The following is a 22,792-nucleotide window of genomic DNA, read 5'->3' as shown; positions in this document are numbered from 1 at the left end:
ATAGTCAAATTAGACTAGGGCAACAGAATGAGAAATTACAAGATTATCTTCATTCAAAATTGTCACTGGGTAGTGCGCCACCTCCCCTGGTTTACAATAGCGCCCCTCAGCGTACATGAGGAGAATCGCAAGCGGCCAACACTCTTACTCCATCAGAGTGAAGATGGCGGAGGGTGAATTGAACGTGGACAGCCTCATCTCTCGGCTTTTGGAAGGTGAGGACTCCGTTAACGTTGTCATGTGTCACGCCGGCTGCGTCGCCCTGTTTTCCACTCGTTATCCTCTGGTTCTTGTATCTGCTCACTGCGGTTACGTCGCAAAAACTAGCGGGCTGGCGAGCGTTAGCTAACGGCTAGCGGCGTTTCCGAGAGCCAGCGAGCTAGCCGCTCGTGTTTATAAACACAGTCCGGAGGGTGAACGCCTACATTTCTGCATCGAAACATTCCGAAAAATAGCCCCGCGGTTGGAGTAACTTGAGAATGCCTAACCCCCACTTTCTGTTTAAGGTTTAGCCGTATTTCACATTGTTATTCAGGGGGTGGAAATAGCGTTACACCGAGTAGGAGTGGCAGCTACGTGTGCGTTTGTTGGGAAGAGTCCAAATGACTCTGGAACGTTACTAACGGGACTTGTTCACTGGAAACGTTCATCGTACCCTTTTATTAACGTCTAAAGGCCAGCTTTTTAAAGAACGGAGCTGACGTTACCAGCTCGTAGAAAACTGTGTGTCACGTTTGCAGTGAACAATGTCTGCCATGTCACCTGTTAACAGAAACGTTTGAACAATAAACTGTTGTCAACTATAAAATATTTCAAAGCTCTCAAATTTGCCAGCTCACAGTAACGTCATCTGTATCAAAGAATGGCTGTGACATTTACATGAAACGTTGTTTCTTCACAGAAGCGTCTGTTTTGCAGTTTTTACAAAGGCATTACTAATTATTAATGCTTGCATCTTGTAAACATGATGAGGAAAGTTCCACCTGCAGTGGAACCTTGGTTAGCGTCCGCCCCGGTTAGCATGTTTTTCAGTTATCATTGTAGAATTAATGCCAAAATATTGTTATTAATACACTGTGCAGGTCCAACAGTGTCCTCAAATGTATTATTACAAAACATCGTTGGCATCTATTAAAGAAGTTAGCTAACAAAATGGCAACCAGCACTTTGATGTCATCAGCGGTTGACTCTCAAATATGTGAACATAAAACACATTTTTATAGTTTTACATGTATGAATATATAGAATTCTATATGCATATAAGTGATAAATGAACATGTCAGGTTACTTTTACCTTCATTAAAAACGTAATTCTTCATGTGAGTGTTGACCGAGACACAATTTGGCAGCGAGACACAAAACAGATGCCAACTTCCTGTTTGATTTGTTTAATTTAGTTCAATTCTTTATCAAACTGTAGATGAAACTTTCTTTGGCTCCATTTTGGGTTATTGAGATGAAAAAGACTATTGAATTCAATCAATAATTAATGGCAAAACAGGAAGGCGGTGCCTGTGTGGTGTCTCGCGTCCACATTGTGTCTTTGGGAACACTCACATCAAGAATCAGGTATTCAATGCAACAGATTAATTGGATGAGCAGTATATTATTTCCTTTTAAATTCGGTTAGCATCTGTTTCGGTGAGAGTCAGACGTTCTGGAAAGAATGAATGATGCTAACCAAGGTCCCACTGTATGTGTTTAATGTAACAAAATGTACCCCGGTGGCCATTTTGTGCCTGCAGCTCATTTTATATTTGTCAGTATATTGCAAAAAGAAAATGAATTAATTCAGAAGAGATATTATAGTCGACATTACGCTAATTTGTTTTGTCACGTGTAACACAAGGCCAAAAGTGTGTACACCCTCGGTGTAACAGATGAATTGATAGAAAAGGTGCCATTTTATTGTTCTAACATTAGAATATATATGTTTTTGTTGAACAGCATAGACATGTTAGCTACCTCTGAGACCCAATTGTTTAATTAAAAATGTTATGGTGGGAGGACCAGATTGCAAGCAAGCGGGGGTGTAAAAACAACCACACACCAAAAAAAACATGATTTGCATCACTAGTTTATCTTCCTAATAAGATAGCTTGAAAGCTTTGCTGTTCCCCTGAGAGGTTGTCTCTGAGTGGTGGACCAAACCACTTTGGCAACAGAAAGTGTCCTTGGCACACTTTGAAGCAGCAGCAAATAAAATGTGTTTTATTCCATGCAATTATTTTCACTGTGGAAGTGTCACTGCTGCCATGGAGTCACATCGACGGCTACATTGTTGTTATTATGTTCATGACGGAGGACAGTGAATGCATCATGTTGGTTTTGTTTGTTGTCTTGTTATATGAAAGGTTGTTTGCTTGTCAAAGGAGGCAGCCTCTTCAGTTGAATGAAATGACAATCACACACAACCATATTATTTTATGACCGCTAAATGAACATTATAGGAGCCCTCTAGACATGGAATAACATCATAAATTAAGGTGGAAAGCATTTTAATGTAAAGATTCAACATCTCAAGCTTTGGGTTTGTGGGGAGCTCGTTGCGAGGGGAGGATGATCCATGTTATCACCATTCTGACAAAGATAAAAACAAATTAAACCACAACACACTCGCACAGTACATGTAGGCTTCATTCGTTTGAGAATAGCAAAACACCCAAAATCTGTGCTGTGAACTTTGAATTAAACAAATAACTTGCGGGAGTCCAGCTAGGTTGTCCTTTGTGAGAGCCTCCTGGATTTCGGAAGAGTACAGCATTGTGGTATTATACGCACCGGCAAGCTGGCCCGGCTGTGTCCCAAAACTTTCTCAAGCACCTTTCTTTTGTGAAGGTCTTTCTCTTGGTCTCTGTAGTCCTTCTTTAATTGCTGAAGTTTTCATAGCATTTTCCATCGTTGCAATGGAATAAACATGGGGGTAACCCTGCCCACATCATTATTCTTATAGTTTGCTCACTCGGCCCAGCATGCTTTTGGAGCCAGAGTTGAACCAAAAATACCAATTGTGGAGTCTTGACAATGGAAAAGCAAAGCTCTGAGAAGCAGCTAGCTCCAAAAAAAGCTCAGAGTCAGTCACAGTGGAAAAGCGGTGTTTGTGTTTGATACTAGGGATCGACCGATATGTTTTTTTTGGGGCCGATACTGATTTTTTTCCATCACCCTTAGCTGATGGCCGATTTTGCTTGGGCCGATATTTGTGGCCGATACTGCTTTTGATCCCTCAATTTACATGAAAAAATGACCATGATAACAAATATTACAGGTCTCATGTTTTAAACAAATATTTATTAAAATGTAAACACTGAACACAGTAGGATTCAGCTTTCTTAAACACACATTTCAACGGCATTATCAACTTTAAAAGGAATAAATATTCAACCATGTGCAAAACATTTCTGTCGTAGTTATCTAGCATCGATGTGATGACTGCTCCTCCACAGTGTGACGCAGCCCCCCCCCCCGCGCCTCCACACACACAAACACATCACACTGACACAATTTAGTACGATATATAAAACATTTCTCTCATCATTAAAGTTGGTGTTGTGCACGATAAAGACCTCTCATAAGCAGACAAGGCTGCTCCAATTCCTTCTGTGTGTGTGTGTGTGTGTGTGCGTGCGCGCGTGCTTGGAAAGAGCGCACACACATAACACGACACGCATGTAAAGTTGCATAGTTGTTCATTCTTGTTCTGCTCAACTAGTGAGAGTGCTTTTATTTGTCTGTTGCGTTGGTATGTGATGTTTTTGGGCTTTCTTGTTGTCGTCACACCATGACTTAAACTGTTATGCCTAGCGATCACCCAGTGAAATGTGATGGGCTTAGTAAAGTGTTAAGGGCAAGCTAACTCTATTACTTGTGAAAACGCGTCCTTGTTGTGATTCAACAGTGGGGGCGGGGTACCGCGACTACGTGTGTTGCGGGGTCCTCTGTGTTGCCCCGACGGATGCCTGACTGTAAATCATGCGGTGGAAAAATACATCGGCGAACCCACGCGTGTATCGACCGATACCTATATAAGGAAAAAACGCAAATATCAGCCGGCCGATGTATCGGTCGATCCTTATTTGATTCTATGTATTTTAAATTTTTAACTTTAATTTTGTAATTGTTTTATTTTTAACACAACAGTTTGATCCAGTATCCAAACGATACGATCAATGCTGACTTCGGACAACAGTTGATTTAGAACATTAAGTTATTTGAGGAGCCTATCCCAGCTGTTTTTGGGCGAGAGGCGGGTTACACCCTGGACTGGTGGCCAGCCAATCACAGGGCACATATAGACCAGGGCTCTACATTAAAAACCAAAATGACTTGCCCATAGGGAATCCTTAAGGTGAGAACTACTTGCCCGAACTTGCCCCATGTGAAATGAAAAGACTGCCATAATGATATCATGTAATTTTTTGTGGCATCACATGAGAATCTCAAATAAATAAAATAATAAAATAAATAATACTGTAGCGTTGCGTGTGTGTTGTATTCCGGGCTGTAGTTTCATGCATGGACGCTGGGGGGCAGTCATGTTCAGCTCGCGGTCTTGGAGCGGGCGTTTTGGGACCAAAGAAGAGGAACGAGAGGGAAAAAAGGAGAAGTTCGGTTGCCGTGCGCCCAGCTAGTTAGTTAAGTCTGCAACAGGCCAGTAAGTTGTTTTTCATGCTGCCTTGGAAATAAAAACCATGCAACGATAGAGGTTCATCACTTTTTGCTGTTTCCTTCAGAATTAGACGATGTTGGCAGCGACGCCATGATGGATGTTTTCGTAGTCAAACGATCGCTGATTGGTTGATCGCAAACAACGGGTGTGGGTAAAACGCGGACTGTGGATTACGGACCGCGGTCTAAATAAACGATTCTGATTGGTCCATTGCAAGGATTGCTTTGCAAATTACCACCGGAATTACGCAGTCCGTGTTTTACCAACACCCAACAAGAACCGCTTTAAAAAAAACTCTTGGCAGTATGGCAAAGTGTACTTGCCCGACGGGAATATCACTGATTAGATTTACTTGCCCGAATTTTGTTTTAACTTGTCCCGGGCCATCGGTACATCGTTATTGTCGAGCCCTGTAGACAAACAACCATTCACACTCACATTCATACCTATGGACAATTTGGAGTCGCCAATTAACCTAGCATGTTTTTGGAATGTGGGAGGAAACCGGAGTACCCGGAGAAAACCCACGCATGCACGGGGAGAACATGCAAACTCCACACAGAGATGGCTGAGGGTGGAATTGAACTTGGGTCTCCTAGCTGAGAGATCTGTGCGCTAACCACTCGACCGCCGTGCAGCCCCTGATGTAGAACAATGGGTCGCGTAGCCCTTCAGACATTTGTGTTCTATTCTCCTTGCGTCGTAATTGTGAGTGTTAGAAAAAATGTTATTCATGTACCTCCATTACATTTGGTGTACCCCGCTTTGGGAACCAAGGATTCAGACAAACTTACATTATAAAATAAAGAAGCCAATTGTATAGAAGCGGCATACTTATAGTATTTTCAAATGTGTAAAAGAGCACATCATAGCAGTCTTTCCTTGCCCATTTGGGGTAATTGACATGCACGGCAACTCAACAAAATTGACTGGTACGTTAATATGGTAATAGTTATGGTATGCAAATATGGTATTTTGATGGTCCCAAACACAAACCTGCCAAATTCACTCGGAACTGGGCCATATTCACTTTTTGCTACATATACCTTTTTTTAACTTGCCACCAGTTTCACGGATTGACATCAAATCATCTGGTGGCGACATCTGCTGTGACAGGTTGGACCAAAATGTCAGTATACCCCATGTTGGAAAATGCACAGGAACCCAGCAAGTTTGGTTAGAACCAGACGTTTTGGGTCGCAGACAAACTCCTCCTTCTGACTTTGACCAAATGAGGCCAATTGGTGGATCATAATTTATGAACAGATTTGAGTTATGCCATACTATATGATATACTTTATGAGTGGACCCACAAGTCAAACTTGAATAAATCAGTTACATGTGATGAGTATGATGAAGATGAGCCCCCATTCTTAAAATGAGGATGTCCACATGGGACAATATTAATACATTGTATAACAAATTGTCATTGCATGATGTTATCAGGGTGCATAGGGGTGTGAGGTCCCATTCAACACTGCTCACAGCTTTATGCAAAGCCCATAAGGGACAAATATAGCTCCTTAATGGAGGTCAAATTCCTTAAAGGACAGATACGTCACCCTAGGCGACTGCGGGTGAGGATTGTGTATTTATTGCGTTCTTCTCCATAAGCATAACACAACACAAAAGCTGTAACAAAAGTCACATTTGCCATTTCAAGAGCTTAATTCCCTACAAAACATTTTTTTAAAAACCTGTCAATTAAGGAAGATTTTATTTTAACAAGCATGGAGAACATAGTGTCCCTGCATGTGTGAGATCGAGCAGTCCTTTAGTTTATGATGCTGGCAAATGCGTGTCATTGCTTCATTTTAGCCTTTGCCCCTCTGTTCTGAACAACGTAATCTCTCTTAAAAGTGCCTGGGCTTGCAGAAGTGCTACTACCAGCGTGTTAAGCCAGCTCGCTTCTGGGGAAGACGGGTCATTAAATTTCAGGCATACTACTCGTCTCTGAGCTAGTTGGATGGATTGTACATGAATTAAGGAAGTCTGAGTCAGTATGTTTAGACACGAACCTTCCAACCTCCTTGCTAATACAGCACTTTTTCAAATCCATTTTAAGAAAAGTCTACATTTGCTAATCCCTTTTAAAGATAAGCAAAATGGCCCCGGGGGAAGAGGCTTTAAGGAAATGCCAGCTCTGACTAACACACATTTGTTCACCAGGCTTAATTATGCATTATAGGAGTCTTCAGTGGGCGTTGAGCTTTCAGCCCCAAACAAAACATTTACTTATTATGTAATTCCGCTGATTTGATTCATGCTCTTCCACGATTTATGTTTGGTGACGTCAAAAGGCAGCTTCAAAGGGATATACTATATACGCACACTGCATCTAAAATTGCATAAGAAGAAATGGGAGTGAGACAAAAAATGTTTGGGAGTAAACAATTTACTGCAAACAAGCTGTTTGTAACAATCACACTCACTTTTAGAAGTGTCGAAGCTACAATGCAAACCTCTGAGGTTGCAGGAGGACCAAAATGCTTAATTGCCTCCAATGCAGCTGTTTAATTACAATAAATCAATCCCGCACATAACATTCCTTCCAGGGAACTGAAATTATGCACCCTCCCTCGAACTTCCAACCCGCCTACAAAAGGAATCAAACATAAAAAATTGAGTCACACAAATAAGGTAATGCAATATATAGTTCAACCAGATGAAGTGAAAGCCGCCTCTCGAACATACGCATCCACTTGATAATCCACCTGGCGCCAATCCATGTGTCCCAGTACTCCACGGGTGGAAGGTAATCCAGTCAAAAATGGCAATGTTAGTTCATTAAATTAGTGACCTGGAAGTTGACTCTGTGGCATTAATGCTGGATAACAGGATCCCAGGTTGCTGTGTGACATCATTCCACCCCCGACACACAGCACCTTACTTGCTTAAATATAAGCCCCCCCCAAGCATGTTTTTTAACCATATATTATACCTAGGACATGACAAACATTAAGAGATTGCGATATCAAGAGATACATATAGATAAACAACCTGTAAATGTTCATATTGCACATTTTCTTCCAGCCGAGTATCTGGAGTGACGCACTTAAGGATATCTCTAGACCCAGTTGTAGAACTTTGTGGCCATCCTTAGGAATTGGAACCACAATTGTTCAAATTGAAACAACTCCTATGTGTGGTGTACCCCACATGTGCACCTCACATGTGTAGTTCGTGCAGCCAACCCACATTCAGATATTGTGTATATTGTCCATATGTGTCAAGGTCTTCCTGGTCAACCCAACTACATTCTCCACAAATTCCAAAAAATGGCAGCAATTTTTGGGACGCCAAAAATCGCACAGCACAAAAATTTTGTATATCTGGTTGTGACCTAGCCTAAACAAAACATTCTGGTTCAACATCAAAGCGGAACACCCAAAAATTGACAGTTTGGATGTCCCACTGTATTATTTGTGTATGGGATGAGGGAATCATTTTCTGGTTGTTCCGATCTCCTGTTTCCACACCAGTGAATAGCAGAATAATACTACCCGGATGAGTTTTCGCTCAACTTGTCTTAGCGGACATCCCGTTGGGCTTCTTTGGACAGGAAACTAGTGTCAATTAGCAATTTTAATGGCTGTCCTTAGTGGTGACGATCAAATCATGACTGACTAAAATGTGGTTGAGTGATTAGCGCGCAGGCCACACAGTTGGGAGACTCAAGTTCGATTCTACCCTCGGCCATCTCTGTGTGGAATTTGCATGTTCAGGTTTTCTCCGGGTACTCTGGTTTCCTCCCACATTCCAAAAACATGCTAGGTTAATTGGCGACTCCAAATTGTTCGTAGGTATGAATGCGAGTGTGAATGGTTGTTTGTCTATATGTGCCCTGTGATTGGCTGGCCACCAGTCCAGGGTGTACCCTTCCTCTTGCCTGAAGACAGCTGGGATAGGCTCCAGCACCGCCGCGACCCTCATGAGGAAAAGCGGAAGAAAATGAATAAATGAATGACTAAAATGTTAATGAAGGAAAATGTATTTATTGTGTCCAACCACACTGGTCATGTCACATGACTGACGTACAGTAGGCCCCCCATCCTAATGTTGTGTGGGTACACTTTTTCATGTCGTAAAATCTGACTTTGTCCATTATCACTCGACTTTGCCAGCTGCTGACCCAAGCAGAGCAGAAAATTCTCCTCTTTGGATCCTTGCGAAATAAATCTACAGCAAAAGCTGTGGTCCAGCAGTGCCAGCAGGCAGGCTGCAGCAAGCATAGCGCAAATACACGCCCAATAAACCCACAAGGACTCTCTCACGCCATCTTTTGAAGCGGTGGCGGCGGACTTTGTTAGGCGTGACGAGGGCTCAGCGGTGCTAAGATACCGTATACACTGGCGACACCCACACACAGCTGAGCAAGTGAAGCTGTTTCTGTCATGTGTAAAACAAGTGTTGTGTATGACTTGCGCTCTTTCTCTTTGCTACAGTGAGGGGATGTCGCCCGGGGAAGATAGTGCAGATGACCGAGGCGGAAGTGCGAGGCCTCTGCATCAAGTCCCGGGAGATCTTCCTCAGTCAGCCCATCCTGCTGGAGCTGGAGGCCCCGCTTAAGATCTGTGGTCAGTATTTGTATTTGAGCAGTCCATATACAAAATACAATAAGATTAAATAAAATAAAATAGAAAAAATACAAGTGTTGGCACTTGGTTCCATGCCAGGTCTATAGGTGGCAGTAATAAAATTACCAAAGCATTAATGCTGGACCTATTCAGAAGCATCCATTTATTATGAGAACCATTATATTGTTTTTCAATTTTTCCATATGAAGTACAGTAATCCCTTCTTTATTGCAGTTAATTGGGTCCGGACCTGACAGTGTTAAATTAATTTCTGCAAAATAGGATCCCTTATTTATATATAGAATATTTTCATAGTTAAAGCATTAAAAACTGTTTATGATGTTCTAAATACTATTTAACATTATTAGAGCATTTTAGACATGAAATAACACCCCTATAGTCTCCTGTACACCCTAAGTAGTAAACATAATAAGAGAAAAAAGTCATAAGACATAAGTAATGGGCTGTAGTTAACCGTCAAACGGCAATGATTTATTAATGAATATATTTGTGAAAAAACGGCAAGGGATTACCGTAATTACTTTATTATTGTACACAGTTACTGTTCGACTAGTTGTCACTAGACACTAGTCGACAAGGCTCTGCTGTAGTGCACCCTATTTTGCCCCCATTGCTTCAAGACTCAATTTATCCACAATCAATCCATCTTTTGGACTAAGTGATTGTTGTGTCCATCCATAGTTTGGATGTACTTGATGGAGGTTATCTGCAAAATAAGTGTACACAAATGTCTTTGCACTAGAAACACCTAAAACCTTTCACAAATCACAAGAGTCAAGATGATTTGGATTTCAGCTCATGCAGAAAGCAGCATTGTGAGTCTAAAGGGGCTGCGGCACTAGTGAACTCACACTCTAGATACACACACACACACACACACACACACAGGAGCCATAGTCTATTTCTTTTGCTGCAGCTCTGAGTTTTCTTATATAACCAGACTGCATTACAGCGCCTGGGTCTCTTTGGCTCTCACACACACGCACACACACACACGTGTTTGTCGCAGGGGACTTATACACACATGTGATGTCTTTACATCATTCAGAGCACCTCCTGGGAGCACAAAAGCAAGCAGTTTTTGGGTCAAAACGATCATTCGCTAGCTGCAGAGGCTGTCATTCAAACAGCCTGGTGGCTGTGGCTTGATGTTATGTCATTGGCCCGATGGAGCAGTATTTCTGTGCGCCTTGATTCAATTAACTTCTGCTGGGTCTATAACAACAAATAACCACTGCTGTATATAATTAGTAGTGGGTCAAAAAAAACAGCAGTGGCTGTAGGCAACCTCACAATAGTTTTCATGACTTGCACAAAGTAAAAGTATTGTGAGTGGTCGGCATCTATCAGCTGTACCTACCTTTGCATGCGCTTTAAATTCCACTTGCTATACTGCGTTGTTTATAATAAACTCATCACAACAGTCAATGCTGGTTGAGCAGTTTGCTCGTCACCGCTATTACAACATTGCTTCTGTTGCTGCTGTGTTGTGCAATAGACAGTTCATACATTCCCAGGCCATGTTTTGCTTTTCATTTTTATTATGTAGTCATTATGATAGGTACAGACTGAATTTGTTGATACATTTTGAAACTACAATTACACGTATTGCCTGCTTCCAATTTGCGCTCAAGGTAAATAAAGGCCCCGGCTATAATGACAGCAAGCCTGATGCTGTGTCTTTCCGGGCATCGTGGTTTTTGCGTTTGTCTGTCATCGTGGCGTCCATTTGCGACTGCCCAAACATTTCCTTGACTCATTCATTTGAACAGTGTGTTTTTGTGTAAAAAAATAAAAAAGCCACCTCTTAGTCAGGACGTTTCCGTGCCAGTGGCGTTATTTATTTTTCTGTTTGTCGGTCGCCGCATAATAATAAGAAATCAAGCTTAATGTCCGTGAAAAGTTACAATTAGTTTTGGGCCGTTTGAATCTGAAGGACATCCTGGCGCAAGCAGGCCTGTTATTAGTTGTTTTTGTGTCATGGCCACAACTCTGTCTGTTATTATAGTGCTGACCTTTAGCATGAGGCTCTTTTGCAATCTGTGTGTGTGTGTGTGTGTGTGGAGCTCTTGACTTAAATGACAGCAGCTCTTACTTGTAGGATATAAAAGGAAAGCAGGTCTTGTTAAGGTCCCACCGTAGAGACCCTGTGCCTGCAGCTCATCACTGCCTTGCTGATAAGTGAGACGAAGGCCATTAAACTTTAAACATTGTTGGGCGTCTGTCACCGCCCTCCAAAGTTGCCATGTGTAAAAATGTGAAATAAAACAGTTCAGTGTTTCCCCACAGGATTATGGCAGCGCAATCACTGCACTAGCACTACCCTTACACAAGCAATACATTCCTTTTTCTCTTTATGGTTGTCGTAGTTTTCCTCTTTGTCGTCACTAGCACCCTTCTCTGGTGACATCACACCAAAAGGCCAAATAAGCAGATTTGTGAAGCGTAGAGTTCAGGATGACGCTCATTCCCTTCATTATGTCCTCATGGTGTCCCCAGGCGACATCCATGGGCAGTACACGGATCTGCTGCGGCTCTTCGAGTATGGCGGCTTCCCCCCAGAGGCCAACTACCTGTTCCTGGGCGACTACGTGGACCGAGGCAAGCAGTCACTGGAGACCATCTGCCTGCTGCTGGCGTACAAGATCAAATACCCCGAGAACTTTTTCCTGCTCAGGGGCAACCATGAGTGTGCCTCCATCAACCGCATCTACGGCTTCTACGATGAATGTGTGTATATAGAACCCCCCCCCCCCCCCACACACACACACACATTTCAATCAATCTGTGAATCTGTGACATTTTGTGCACCACCAGGTAAGCGCAGGTTCAACATAAAGCTGTGGAAGACCTTCACCGACTGTTTCAACTGCCTGCCCATCGCTGCGATAATTGATGAGAAGATCTTCTGCTGCCATGGAGGTAAGACTCCTCCCCGAGCTTCTCTCGAAATCTGCTTGATACTGTAGTCACATCCACTTACATGAAGCTTGTGTTGCAGGACTCTCGCCTGACCTGCAGTCAATGGAGCAGATCCGCAGGATTATGAGGCCAACGGATGTGCCTGACACAGGTAGCGCAGTATATCCCACAGGACGGCAATCTATTTGTGGCGGTGTGTAAAAACATCTAGTAAGCAGTGCGACATAAGTCCCGTGAGATTTAGCAGATGTCTTGTGAGATTTGCGGACATTTGGTACCACATGCTGAGGTCTTTTGTCACGTCGTCCAAACTCTTTTTTGGCGACGTTCGAGGCGCATATTTCTCTTGATCCAAACTTTTATACCACAAGTCACATTTTACATTTTTAGTTCAAGACAAAAAGGTGACACTAAAACTGTGTACAAGAGGCAAGTGTTGGCAAGGGTTTGACTGTTTAACAGAATTTATTAGGGGGAAAAAAATAGTATGCAGTAAAAGATCTATTGGAGATGTGCATTTCCTCGCCTCCCATCTTTCCATCTTCCATCTTTCCATCAGGCCTCCTCTGCGACCTCCTGTGGTCCGACCCAGACAAGGACGTGCAAGGCTGGGGGGAGAACGACCGCGGTGTGTCTTTCACCTTCGGCGCCGACGTGGTCAGCAAATTCCTCAACCGCCACGACCTGGACCTCATCTGCAGAGCCCACCAGGTGAGCCAGCATGGTGTTAAAAGCTTGCAGCAAGCGGGGTGTTTTTACACCAGTTGATGCGTGGGCGGTTTTGGACGCCGACAAGAAGATGTCTTGCTGGCGATCGATGGCTGTAGGCGTGTGGAATGATGTCACGTGTCTTCTTTCTCTCTCTTGTAGGTTGTGGAGGATGGCTATGAGTTCTTTGCCAAACGCCAACTGGTCACTCTCTTCTCAGCACCCAACTACTGCGGGGAATTTGATAACGCAGGCGGCATGATGAGCGTCGACGAATCGCTCATGTGTTCCTTCCAGGTACACACCCACACATGGAGGGAGTACAACCCTCACAACAGCCCTCTCATCTCAGCAAGCATTTTATTTGATCAGCTTGACAATAATCAACTCGAAAACATTTTAGAGTTATTGCTGGCAACACAAGTATGTAGCATGATAACTGAAATGCTCTCGGGCTGCATGATTGCTGCCGGCACTGGGGGAACTGCGGTTCATTCAGTGAAAACATGACTTCCAACAATGTGAAGCAGAGCATCATCCCCACCTTTTGAGAAACCGGGCTGCTTGGCAGTTTATTATTCTAGTGCAGGAAAATCTACTTCCAAGTGGGCCAGATGGGTATAAAACAAATAAATAATATGAAATAGTGTTGGGCGGTATGGACCTTATGGACCATATATCACAAAGGTTTTAGGATGCATCACGATATGACAATATAACATTTCTATTCAGCAGAGTCTTGTATAAAAAGCAACAAACCTTAAGCCATTTGGGTTATATTCCTTCAGCACTACAACATGCTGCGAACACACCAGACCTACAGCTTTCCCATTCACTTCTGTGAATAAATAGGATGACCATTTGTCTCTTTTTTGACAGGCATATTGGGAGTAATGAGGGTGCCATAGCACATAATGTTAAATGTGGAGGCCGTAATAGATGACACTGGTAAAACAAAAGGTGGCTGCCTGCACTTTACTTGCTCTGCGCTGGTATAAACAGTTTGCTTGCTTAACACAATTACTATAGCACCATCCAGTGATCATATCTTATTTTTATACTTTATGAAATTTTCTCGCGGGCTGGATTAAACCCATCTGCGGGTCGTATGTTTGACACCCCTGTTCTGGTGTGTCTTCCCAAGGGACAAAACTACAGAAACTCAACTTAAGAGTAGTCTGTGTACAGCTTGTACGTGGAAATGTGTCAACACACAGGGCATTCATCAGAGCTGCAAAGGTTCTTACTGGAGGTACATCCCTCCATGATGAAATCTGGTCTCCGTCACCTTCAGCTTCTGCCGCAAGACACTTCATCATCTTGGAGGTGTGTCTGGGCTCCTTAATTTGTCGGTAAACTCCCATGGAGCCCAGTTGCTGCTTCACAATGTCACACTCATGCGGCCCCAGAGCATTACGCTTCCAACACCATGCTTGATTGTAGACAAAACAACTCACTTGCATTGCCGTTATTATCAGCGGATAGTAAATCTCTACTGCTGTACAAGCTGTACACTGACTACTCAGAAGTACATCCAACATCTCAAAACCCTTGAAAAGATATACTGTCATAAAAATGCTTGCTGTAATGTGAGATAATGTCTATTGTGGTCTAATGTTGCTTCCTCTTGTTTATAGATCTTAAAGCCGTCAGAGAAGAAGGCCAAATATCAGTATGGGGGGGTCAATTCTGGTCGGCCTGTCACTCCATCCCGCACGACTCAGGCCCCCAAGAAGAGGTGAACGTACGGCCTTCTGCCCCCCCCCCATGCCCCCACACACCGCATACAGTCACCTCACCCCCATGCCTCCACCTCCCAGGCTTATCTGAACACCCAGCCCCCCCACCCTCCTCCCGACTCCACTGACAGCTCTTTTCATAATGTGTACATAAATTTGCTGTGACCAATCACTTTTTTTTGTTTTTTTTTTTGCCTGTTAATATTTTTGATATTAACACGTTACTGTGGTTTCACTCTTGAGTTAGAGCAAGTTTTTTTTTTCTTTTTCAATTTCATGCAAAAGACAAAAAAACAGTCAATATGATGTTGTTTTTGCCTCCATCAGTCATAAATTAACCCGACATGAATAACATGATAAATACGCTTACATGTGTATTATGTATATTTTAATAAAGCAGCAACATAATCCACAACTAGTATTGACATCCTCCTCTATTTATAATCCTCTTTCGGTTTTGTGGTGAGACACGTGCATCCATTTGCAGGCATTTCAAGAATTCATGGTCAGTATTTTCAATTGTTTTTGTTATTTTGCAGCATAATAAAACACCACAATATTTGCTGTTGCACAAAATGTCATTTGGTGGCTTTGAGGCAAAATTGTCCAACCTCCCCTCTCTCTTTTTATTGTTTAAATCTGTAATATTTCATTTTTTTTTAAATATGTAAGTGTTGGTGCACGTTCAGCATTGCTTCGTGATTGTGACGCCACCTGGTGTTTAGATACAGTAGTGCAGCACCAAGTAGGCATAAAAATCAACTACGTATGTGCAAAGATCCTCCTGGTTCCAAATGATGCTGCCTCGAGTCTGTCGCAGATGTGTTCTCGTTTGGATATTTCTCTGCTTAATTTGTTTTTGTTTGCTCTATTCACATAGTTTTTAATTTATTTCCTAAAATGATGACATGAAGCGAGTGAGGTGTTAACCAAAAGCATTTTTTGCAATTTGTACGAGTTTGAAAGTCAATAAATGAATAAAACATGTGGATGGAAAGTTTATGAATTTGTTTTCTCCTTTAACAGCATGTGAACAGTTTCGCGCACATTCTGGAAAACGGATGAATGAAGGTGACATAAGTGACACGTACTTTCTCTCGTACACATTCTCATTTTACTCATTAGAATACGATTTCTTTCTCTCAATATTTTTGACTATTCGCGTAAAAATTAGAGCGCTTACAAAACTTGACAATACGTCATACGTTTATTGTGAAGGCCTGACATTTTACCCGCTAAATGACGTGTGTTGGCCGATGTTTACCGAGTGTTGCCGAGGCCGAGCGGACCGGAAGCTGTGCTGCTCAGGCTGCCCCTCTGGGTGTTTTATCGGAAATGTTTTTTATCCTGTTTTTTTGACCCCTTTAAAGTTAAAATAATAAGGAAGCAAGGGACGTTCGGAAGGAAGGGTAAAATGTAGGGAAACGGGAACATGACTGGTATGAGGTAGGTAGTCCATCAATAATGCCGTATTTGTGGTTGTCTTCACCGCTAACTTGTTATATTTCTACACTATAGTTTATCTTAGTCGGACACCATCACACGAATAGCAGTATTGCTTGTCAGTGTGTGCCGTGACGAGTCCAAAGTTCAGAGTTGGCAAATATTAGTCGTTGGATTGACTGTGCAGTGGAGCCCAAATTATTACTGTCAGTTCAGTGACTTGACATATTACATTGCTCTTTTATACAATAGCGAGGGACGTCATGCTAGAGCTTGGCCAACTGCTATATTTCACTCAACGGCACTTGAAAACCACTTGGAATAAATACTGTGCTGATGTTCAGGCGACTGTCCTAAACCATAACATGTACTTTTATCCATTAGTTCGATTATTTAACATGTAAGCTGTGCCCGTTAGCTAAAAGCTGTTACGCTAGGTCTTTTATTTTGAAGGCCGGCATGTCAGAATTTCCGGTCAATTTTCCAAAGCAGTTAATTAAAAAAAATAAGCTGATGCCATCATTGTGTGCGTACTGTTGAAATAACAAATAAATATTATATACTGTAACACATGTGTGTTTTCAGTCATGATACAGTAGAGGAGACTCGAAAGCAACGGAAGCGCTTCCTGCTCTTCAAAATAAATCGCCATCGCCAATATGTTTGGATGAACAGGCCTGAACAGTATCCGCTCTCCGTTTTTTTTTGCAGCGTCCGAAATTGCTTCCCCAACAATGATCCGTGTGAGGACGGCAGCCCAAATTGAAGAATGGCCAGACTCAGGCGTAAATCATGGCTCATCTTGCTGGCTCTGGTCCTGCTTGTGCTCGTTGTAACAGTGGTCCTCAAGTCCCTCACCCCGGAGGACACAGGCGACACAAGTGAGCCGTCAGTGGGCAGGATGGACCCCGTCGCCAAAGAGGACAAACCTGAGTTGAAGAAGATGAGCGAACCCGCTCGGGCAGCCAAGGACCTAAGCAAGTTCCCTCCCCCCAACTACTACCTCCATGCCTTTTACTACATCTGGTATGGGAATCCCAGCTTTGACGGCAAGTACGTCCACTGGAACCATCCTCACCTGCCTCACTGGGATGCCAAGGTGGCTGAAAGGTATCCGCAAGGCAGACACAGCCCACCTGATGATTTGGGGGCCAACTTTTACCCAGCTCTCGGGGCGTACAGCTCAAGGGACCCGGCTGTCATTGAAGCGCACATGCAGCAGCTACGTACGGCTGCCATAGGTGATACAAAATCAATTTAACCTTTACCCATCCATTTTTTTCTTTATTTTTCTTAAGCTGCTGCTTTAACTTCCTCAGGTGTCATCGCCGTTTCCTGGTATCCTCCTCACCTGAAGGACGACAACGGAGAGCCAGTAGACGACATCATGCCTTTGCTGCTGGATGTTGCTCATCAGTACCACATTAAGGTGGGTGTGTTAGCGTAGTCACCGTAATGATTGAAGCACGGTATTCAATATTTGTTCCAGCCACTAATATTGCGCAGAATTTGAGAAAGGAAAGAGTATTTTGAGTGGTTAGCTTAAGTTAGCTTCACAGCCCTGGCAGATGGCTCTTGCAGCAAGACCAAAGTTATTTGTATTTGTCGCTGTGTTTGACTTATCAAGGATTACATCGCCTGCCAGAAAATGTAGCAGTGTATGTATTTTTATTGTCATATAGACTGCTACCTTGGCATAAGAGTGGCCCAACTAACCTGTGTTTTTCACATTTTTACATCTCTATGATGATTATTGCATTGAACTGCCAGCTAAAGTTGGAGTTATGGTAATGGTAATGGTTTTATTTCATTTGAACATGCATCCGATTACAATTGAGTGCATCCCATAATCAGTTCACAGTTCCACATGTCCAAAAGGAGTAGGAAGAAGCAAAGCTTATTAAATCCTACCCCTCCATCTGGTACTTTTACAATCAGTAACTGTTACATTTGTTCACTTCCTGCTTTCCATAATACAGTTAAAGTTTTTTTTTGTTTTTTTTTTAATAATGCACCTTGTACCGAAGTAGGAGGTGATATGAGCATCCAATGCCATAATGGGTACCATAGTAAGTGTCAATATAGTGATATATATAGCACATCATGACTGGTTCAAGACTCTTCATCCTTGTATTTAGCAAACATCAACTGCTTGTATTGTTTCTTGAATTGGCTCATCGTTGTGCATTGTTTGAGGTCCTTACTCAATCCATTCCATAGTTTGATTCCACATACTGAAATGCTATGCCTAGCATAACGTAGTCCTAGCATAGAAGTGTTTCAAATGTACTTCTTCCCTGAGATCATATTTCTCCTCTCTTGTAGAGAAGTATTGGATGACATTTTTAGCTAATTGGTTGTTTTTAGCCTTATGCATTATTTTAGCTGTTTGGAAATTAACTATATCAGCAAGTTTAAGCATTAGTGATTTTAGAAATAAGGAGTTAGTATGTTCTCTGTAGGCGGCATTATGAATTATCCTTACTGATCTTTTTTGCAGTACACTTAGCGAGTGAAGATTGCTTTTATAGTTATTAGCCCATATTTCCACACAAGCTTCTACAAGCTGGAGTTACAGCTGCTATTGACGGGCTGTCAATGTGATAACCGTGGCTGACGTCCAATGTTTTGCTAGCATTAGCGATTACAGTAGGATAGCTAGGAGAAAATGTTGATGAAATGTTCAACGACTATTGTCCTGTGTTTTAGGTATTTCCATTTGTACATTTCATGAAGGAAATATGCGTTTAGGCAAATCTTTAATAATAATCCTTTCTGAATGTTCCTAAATAGGCTTTTTTACTCGCAAACATTTAGAATTTAAAACCAGCATCATAAATAAACAAATCTTATTTTGAGCTGACACAAATGAACAAAAACATGGCAGTGTGAGAGGTCTCACTTGCTCACATTTTGTATTTGCTGAAAGTTTGTGGGTGGCTTGTAATACTTAAAATTGTTGTAGTTGCACATCAAATCGTTTACCACAAAGAGATTTCCCTTACTTATTATTGATAAAAACTTATTTCTATCTGCAACTAAACATGTATATGCATATAAACAAATATACAAAGTATTTGATGATTGTGTTGGTTTGCCCGCTAATAAACCTTTAATGTTGGATGTATTCTAACATGGAGGGACAAAATATCAAAAAGGAAATCGAGACTGTCCAGAATGTATTTTAATTCATTTGTATTTCATTTAGGGAAATAAGTATTTGATCCTCTAGTGTGCATTAGGAATTAGACACCAGTTAGACACGCCCAATCAACTTGTTAACAGAATTGAAGACACCTGTTTTTACTAATCACATGTATGAATGATCATGGCAACTGTGGGGAATTGGTGCAAGAACTCAAGGTCGCTGGGACCGAAGTCACCAGGAAAACAGTTGGCAACACTTGGTGCTGCAATGGATTTAAAAGGTACCCCTGCTTAAGAAGGAACATGTGGAGGCCCACCTAAAGTATGCCCGTGATCTCCTCAAAGATGCGCAAAGTGATTGGGAGAAAGTTCTGTGGTCAGACGAGATGATTTGGCCTCAGGTCTCCGGACCTTAATCCAATCGAAAATCTATGGAGGGAGCTGAAGGTCCGGGCTGCCAAGCGACAGCCCACCAACATTAATAATTTAGTCAGGATCTGCAAAGAGCGGGCCAGAATTCCCCTTGGTATGTGTGCTAACCTTTTGGTTAACTACAACAAACGTCTGACCGATGTGTATTAAGTGCTTTTAGCTAGTGGGATCAAATACGTATTATCCTCAATAAATTAAAATATATTCTTTAAAGTTATTTTCTGGATTTTCTTTTTGAAATTGTGTCTCCCCATGGTAGAATACATCTCCCATTAAAAGTATAGAAGGATCATGTCTTTATTACTGGGCAAACCAACAAAATCAGCAGGGATCAAATACTTTGTGCTCTCTGTGTAACTCTGTGCTCTGTATATTTGTATTTTTTTAATATACAAGAAAATTAAAAAAATTGTAACCCCACCCGCCCAAAAGAGGGGGATCGCCTCTAAATATTTATTCATGCGCAGGTGGCTTTTCACATGGAGCCTTACAAAGGGAGAGATGAAGTCACGATGTACAGCAACGTCAAATACATCTTTGAAAAGTAAGTTGTTACACATCGCAAAAAAAAAAAGAAAAAAACATACAAAAACGAAAGCAATAGCAATCCACGTTCTCTGTCCTCAGGTACGGAGACCACCCTGCCTTCTTCAGGTATCGCACCAGCACAGGTAAGCTACTTCCGCTCTTCTACGTGTACGACTCGTACCTGGTGAACTCTGATCAGTGGGCCAAGCTGCTCAAACACACCGAGAGCGACAGCATCCGCGACACGCCCTACGATGCCATCTTCATTGCCCTTCTGGTGGAGGAGAAGCACAAACTGGAGGTGTTGACGGCCGGATTCGACGGCGTCTACACCTACTTCGCCACCAACGGCTTCTCCTATGGCTCCACCCAGCGCAACTGGGACGCCATCAAGGCCTTCTGCGAGGACAACAGCCTGATCTTCATCCCCAGCGTGGGGCCGGGCTACATCGACGTCAGCGTGCGGCCATGGAACGCCAAGAACACAAGGAACCGCATCAATGGCAAATATTACGAGACCTCCCTGAGAGCCGCGCTGCAGGCCAAGCCTGATTTCATTTCTGTGACGTCATTTAACGAGTGGCACGAGGGCACTCAGATCGAGATGGCCGTCCCCAAAACAGGCCAGACTGTTTATCTGGACTATTTGCCCAACAGGCCCGCCTTCTATTTGGAAATGACCCGCAAGTGGGCTGCCCTGTTTAGTGGTGACCGCAGGAGATGGCAGGAATAACGCTCACATGCATGGCAGATGGAGACCATAAATGGCACACTTATACACTTTCCTTAGGCTTTGGATCAATTTCAGTGTTTGGCAGTGCCGTTTATAGCGAAAATAACGGAACATCCACAGCATTGTCGGCATGTTTAATCATCATTCCTGCGTTCCCCTCACTGGATTAATAAAATATATTTAATCCACTTCACTTCCACACTGTTTTGTTCTCATGAAATCTGGCTTTACTGTTGTCAACATGCAGCAACAATGCAGAACTTATCCAAATAACCATTTTACACCAATTTATCCACACAACTACCTGTAAATAGGAAACAATAGAGCAGAAAATACTGTACTGAATATTAACCAGATTTGGCCACTGGATGTCGCTGCTGCATTGTACTTCAAACAAAACATTTTTCCAAGAAAAATGGCTAATATTTCGTAATTTTAAAAAAAATATATTTTTTATTGTTGACTATAGAATAGATTTTTATTTCCTGCATAATACATATATATATGTATGTATGTGTATATATGTATGTATATATGTATGTATGTATGTATGTATGTATGTATGTATATATGTATGTATGTATGTATATATTGTTATGCAGGAAATAAAAATATATGTATGTATGTATGTAAAAAATGTTTGAAATGTTATAGGTAGAAGAGTTTAGTGGGACTTTTTTTCTCATGAGAATGACTTTTCATAAAATTGCGAGGTTGTTTTCTGGTTAGAATTACGTTTTTCTCTTAAAATTTGTACTTCCAAAAAATTACAGCTGCATTTTACAACTAATTCATCTTTATTGTAGATTTTCTAGTGGTTAGCACACAGACCTCACAGCTAGGAGACCAGGGTTCAATTCCACCCTCGGCCATCTCTGTGTGGAGTTTGCATGTTCTCCCCGTGCATGCGTGGGTTTTCTCCGGTTTCCTCCCACATTCCAAAAACATGCTAGGTTAATTAGCGACTCCAAATTGTCCATAGGTATGAATGTGAGTGTGAATGGTTGTTTGTCTATATGTGCCCTGTGATTGGCTGGCGACCAGTCCAGGGTGTACCCCGCCTCACGCCCGAAGACAGCTGGGATAGGCTCCAGCACATCCGCGACCCTCGTGAGGAAAAGCAGTAGAAAATGAATGAATGAATGAATGAATATTATGACTTTAATTCCCACAATAGTTTTTCTCCATAGTAATTTTCCCAAAATTAATTGTTTTGTTTCTCGTAGTATTAAAACTTAAATGTATTTCAACTTCATGCAATTAAAATGCTGTTCTTTGCCCTCATAGGTTATTTTCATAAAATTGGGACTAGAACACAACCTTTTCTGCTAGAATTTGGACTTTATTCTTGTAAAATTACAGTTGTTGTTTTTCTGTTAATTTTCCAACTACTTCAACTTTCTACTCATTTTTCTTAATATTATGACTTTAATCTCATAATATTTTGTCCTTACTCCAAAAATGTCTTCACCCAACATAATTTTCCAAAAATGTTTTGCTTTCAGGAGTCAGCATTTGAGAGAGAGCCTGATAAAACGATGGTATCCTGGTTGATCCTTCACTTCATGACAACATTTAATTTACTTGACGAGACACCCTGTATTGAAATGTAACACTCAGGTCTCTAAATTTTGTAAACCAGGCGCGGTGCACCTGCCTTGCACCACGCCTACGCCACGGCAACGGGGTGTGGCCAGCACACTTTGCAAATTCTGTGAGCAGCACAGTCTGGCGCACCACTGCGCACCCACGCCCCTGACAATGGTGCGCTGGACCAAATTATACCACGGCATGGGTTGCGCCACCCTGCGCCACCTTGCGCTGTGCTGCCTGACGGAAGGAAGTAGCGTTAGTTTTCCGTGAGTGTTTTAAA

At 42.2% G+C, this 22,792-nt stretch overlaps 2 protein-coding genes across 3 annotated transcripts; both read left to right on the top strand.

Annotated features, from left to right (window-relative positions):
• The first annotated feature begins 60 nt into the window (after positions 1–60).
• On the top strand, positions 61–15,638 carry LOC131140497 (serine/threonine-protein phosphatase PP1-beta catalytic subunit-like). Its single transcript, XM_058090973.2, has 8 exons — positions 61–215; positions 9,115–9,246; positions 11,767–11,997; positions 12,085–12,189; positions 12,269–12,340; positions 12,749–12,900; positions 13,060–13,194; positions 14,535–15,638. Exons 1-8 carry the CDS (start codon positions 116–118, stop codon positions 14,637–14,639), a joined length of 1,032 nt encoding a protein of 343 aa, XP_057946956.1. The 5' UTR covers positions 61–115; the 3' UTR covers positions 14,640–15,638.
• Positions 15,639–15,910: 272 nt separating this feature from the next.
• Positions 15,911–21,112, top strand: manea (mannosidase, endo-alpha). 2 transcript variants are annotated; one of them, XM_058090077.2, is made up of 5 exons: positions 15,911–16,082; positions 16,791–17,320; positions 17,399–17,508; positions 20,126–20,172; positions 20,286–21,112. In XM_058090077.2, exons 2-5 carry the CDS (start codon positions 16,849–16,851, stop codon positions 20,917–20,919), a joined length of 1,263 nt encoding a protein of 420 aa, XP_057946060.2. In that variant the 5' UTR covers positions 15,911–16,082; positions 16,791–16,848; the 3' UTR covers positions 20,920–21,112. The 2 variants fall into 2 exon arrangements, with proteins under 2 accessions (XP_057946060.2, XP_057946059.2); XM_058090076.2 differs by having other exon boundaries at positions 15,912–16,082; positions 20,126–20,202.
• Positions 21,113–22,792: the final 1,680 nt, after the last annotated feature.

Source organism: Doryrhamphus excisus, linkage group LG14 (assembly GCF_037039965.1).
Source record: "Doryrhamphus excisus strain RoL-2023G ecotype Guam linkage group LG14, RoL_Dexc_Guam_v1.1, whole genome shotgun sequence".
NCBI classification, from domain to species: Eukaryota; Metazoa; Chordata; class Actinopteri; order Syngnathiformes; family Syngnathidae; genus Doryrhamphus; species Doryrhamphus excisus.
The sequence above is the reverse complement of the archived record's forward strand: the minus strand, read 5'-3'. Positions and strand labels throughout refer to the sequence as shown.

Excerpts from the sequence above, each read along its gene's own strand:
- LOC131140497 (XM_058090973.2), top strand. The coding sequence starts at position 116 with ATGAGGAGAATCGCAAGCGGCCAACACTCTTACTCCATCAGAGTGAAG. Across the intron at positions 11,998-12,084 it reads CTACGGCTTCTACGATGAAT|GTAAGCGCAGGTTCAACATA; the intron begins GTGTGTATATAG and ends GTGCACCACCAG. Across the intron at positions 12,341-12,748 it reads AACGGATGTGCCTGACACAG|GCCTCCTCTGCGACCTCCTG; the intron begins GTAGCGCAGTAT and ends TCTTTCCATCAG.
- manea (XM_058090076.2), top strand. The coding sequence starts at position 16,849 with ATGGCCAGACTCAGGCGTAAATCATGGCTCATCTTGCTGGCTCTGGTC. Across the intron at positions 17,509-20,125 it reads CTCATCAGTACCACATTAAG|GTGGCTTTTCACATGGAGCC; the intron begins GTGGGTGTGTTA and ends ATTCATGCGCAG. Across the intron at positions 20,203-20,285 it reads GTCAAATACATCTTTGAAAA|GTACGGAGACCACCCTGCCT; the intron begins GTAAGTTGTTAC and ends CTCTGTCCTCAG.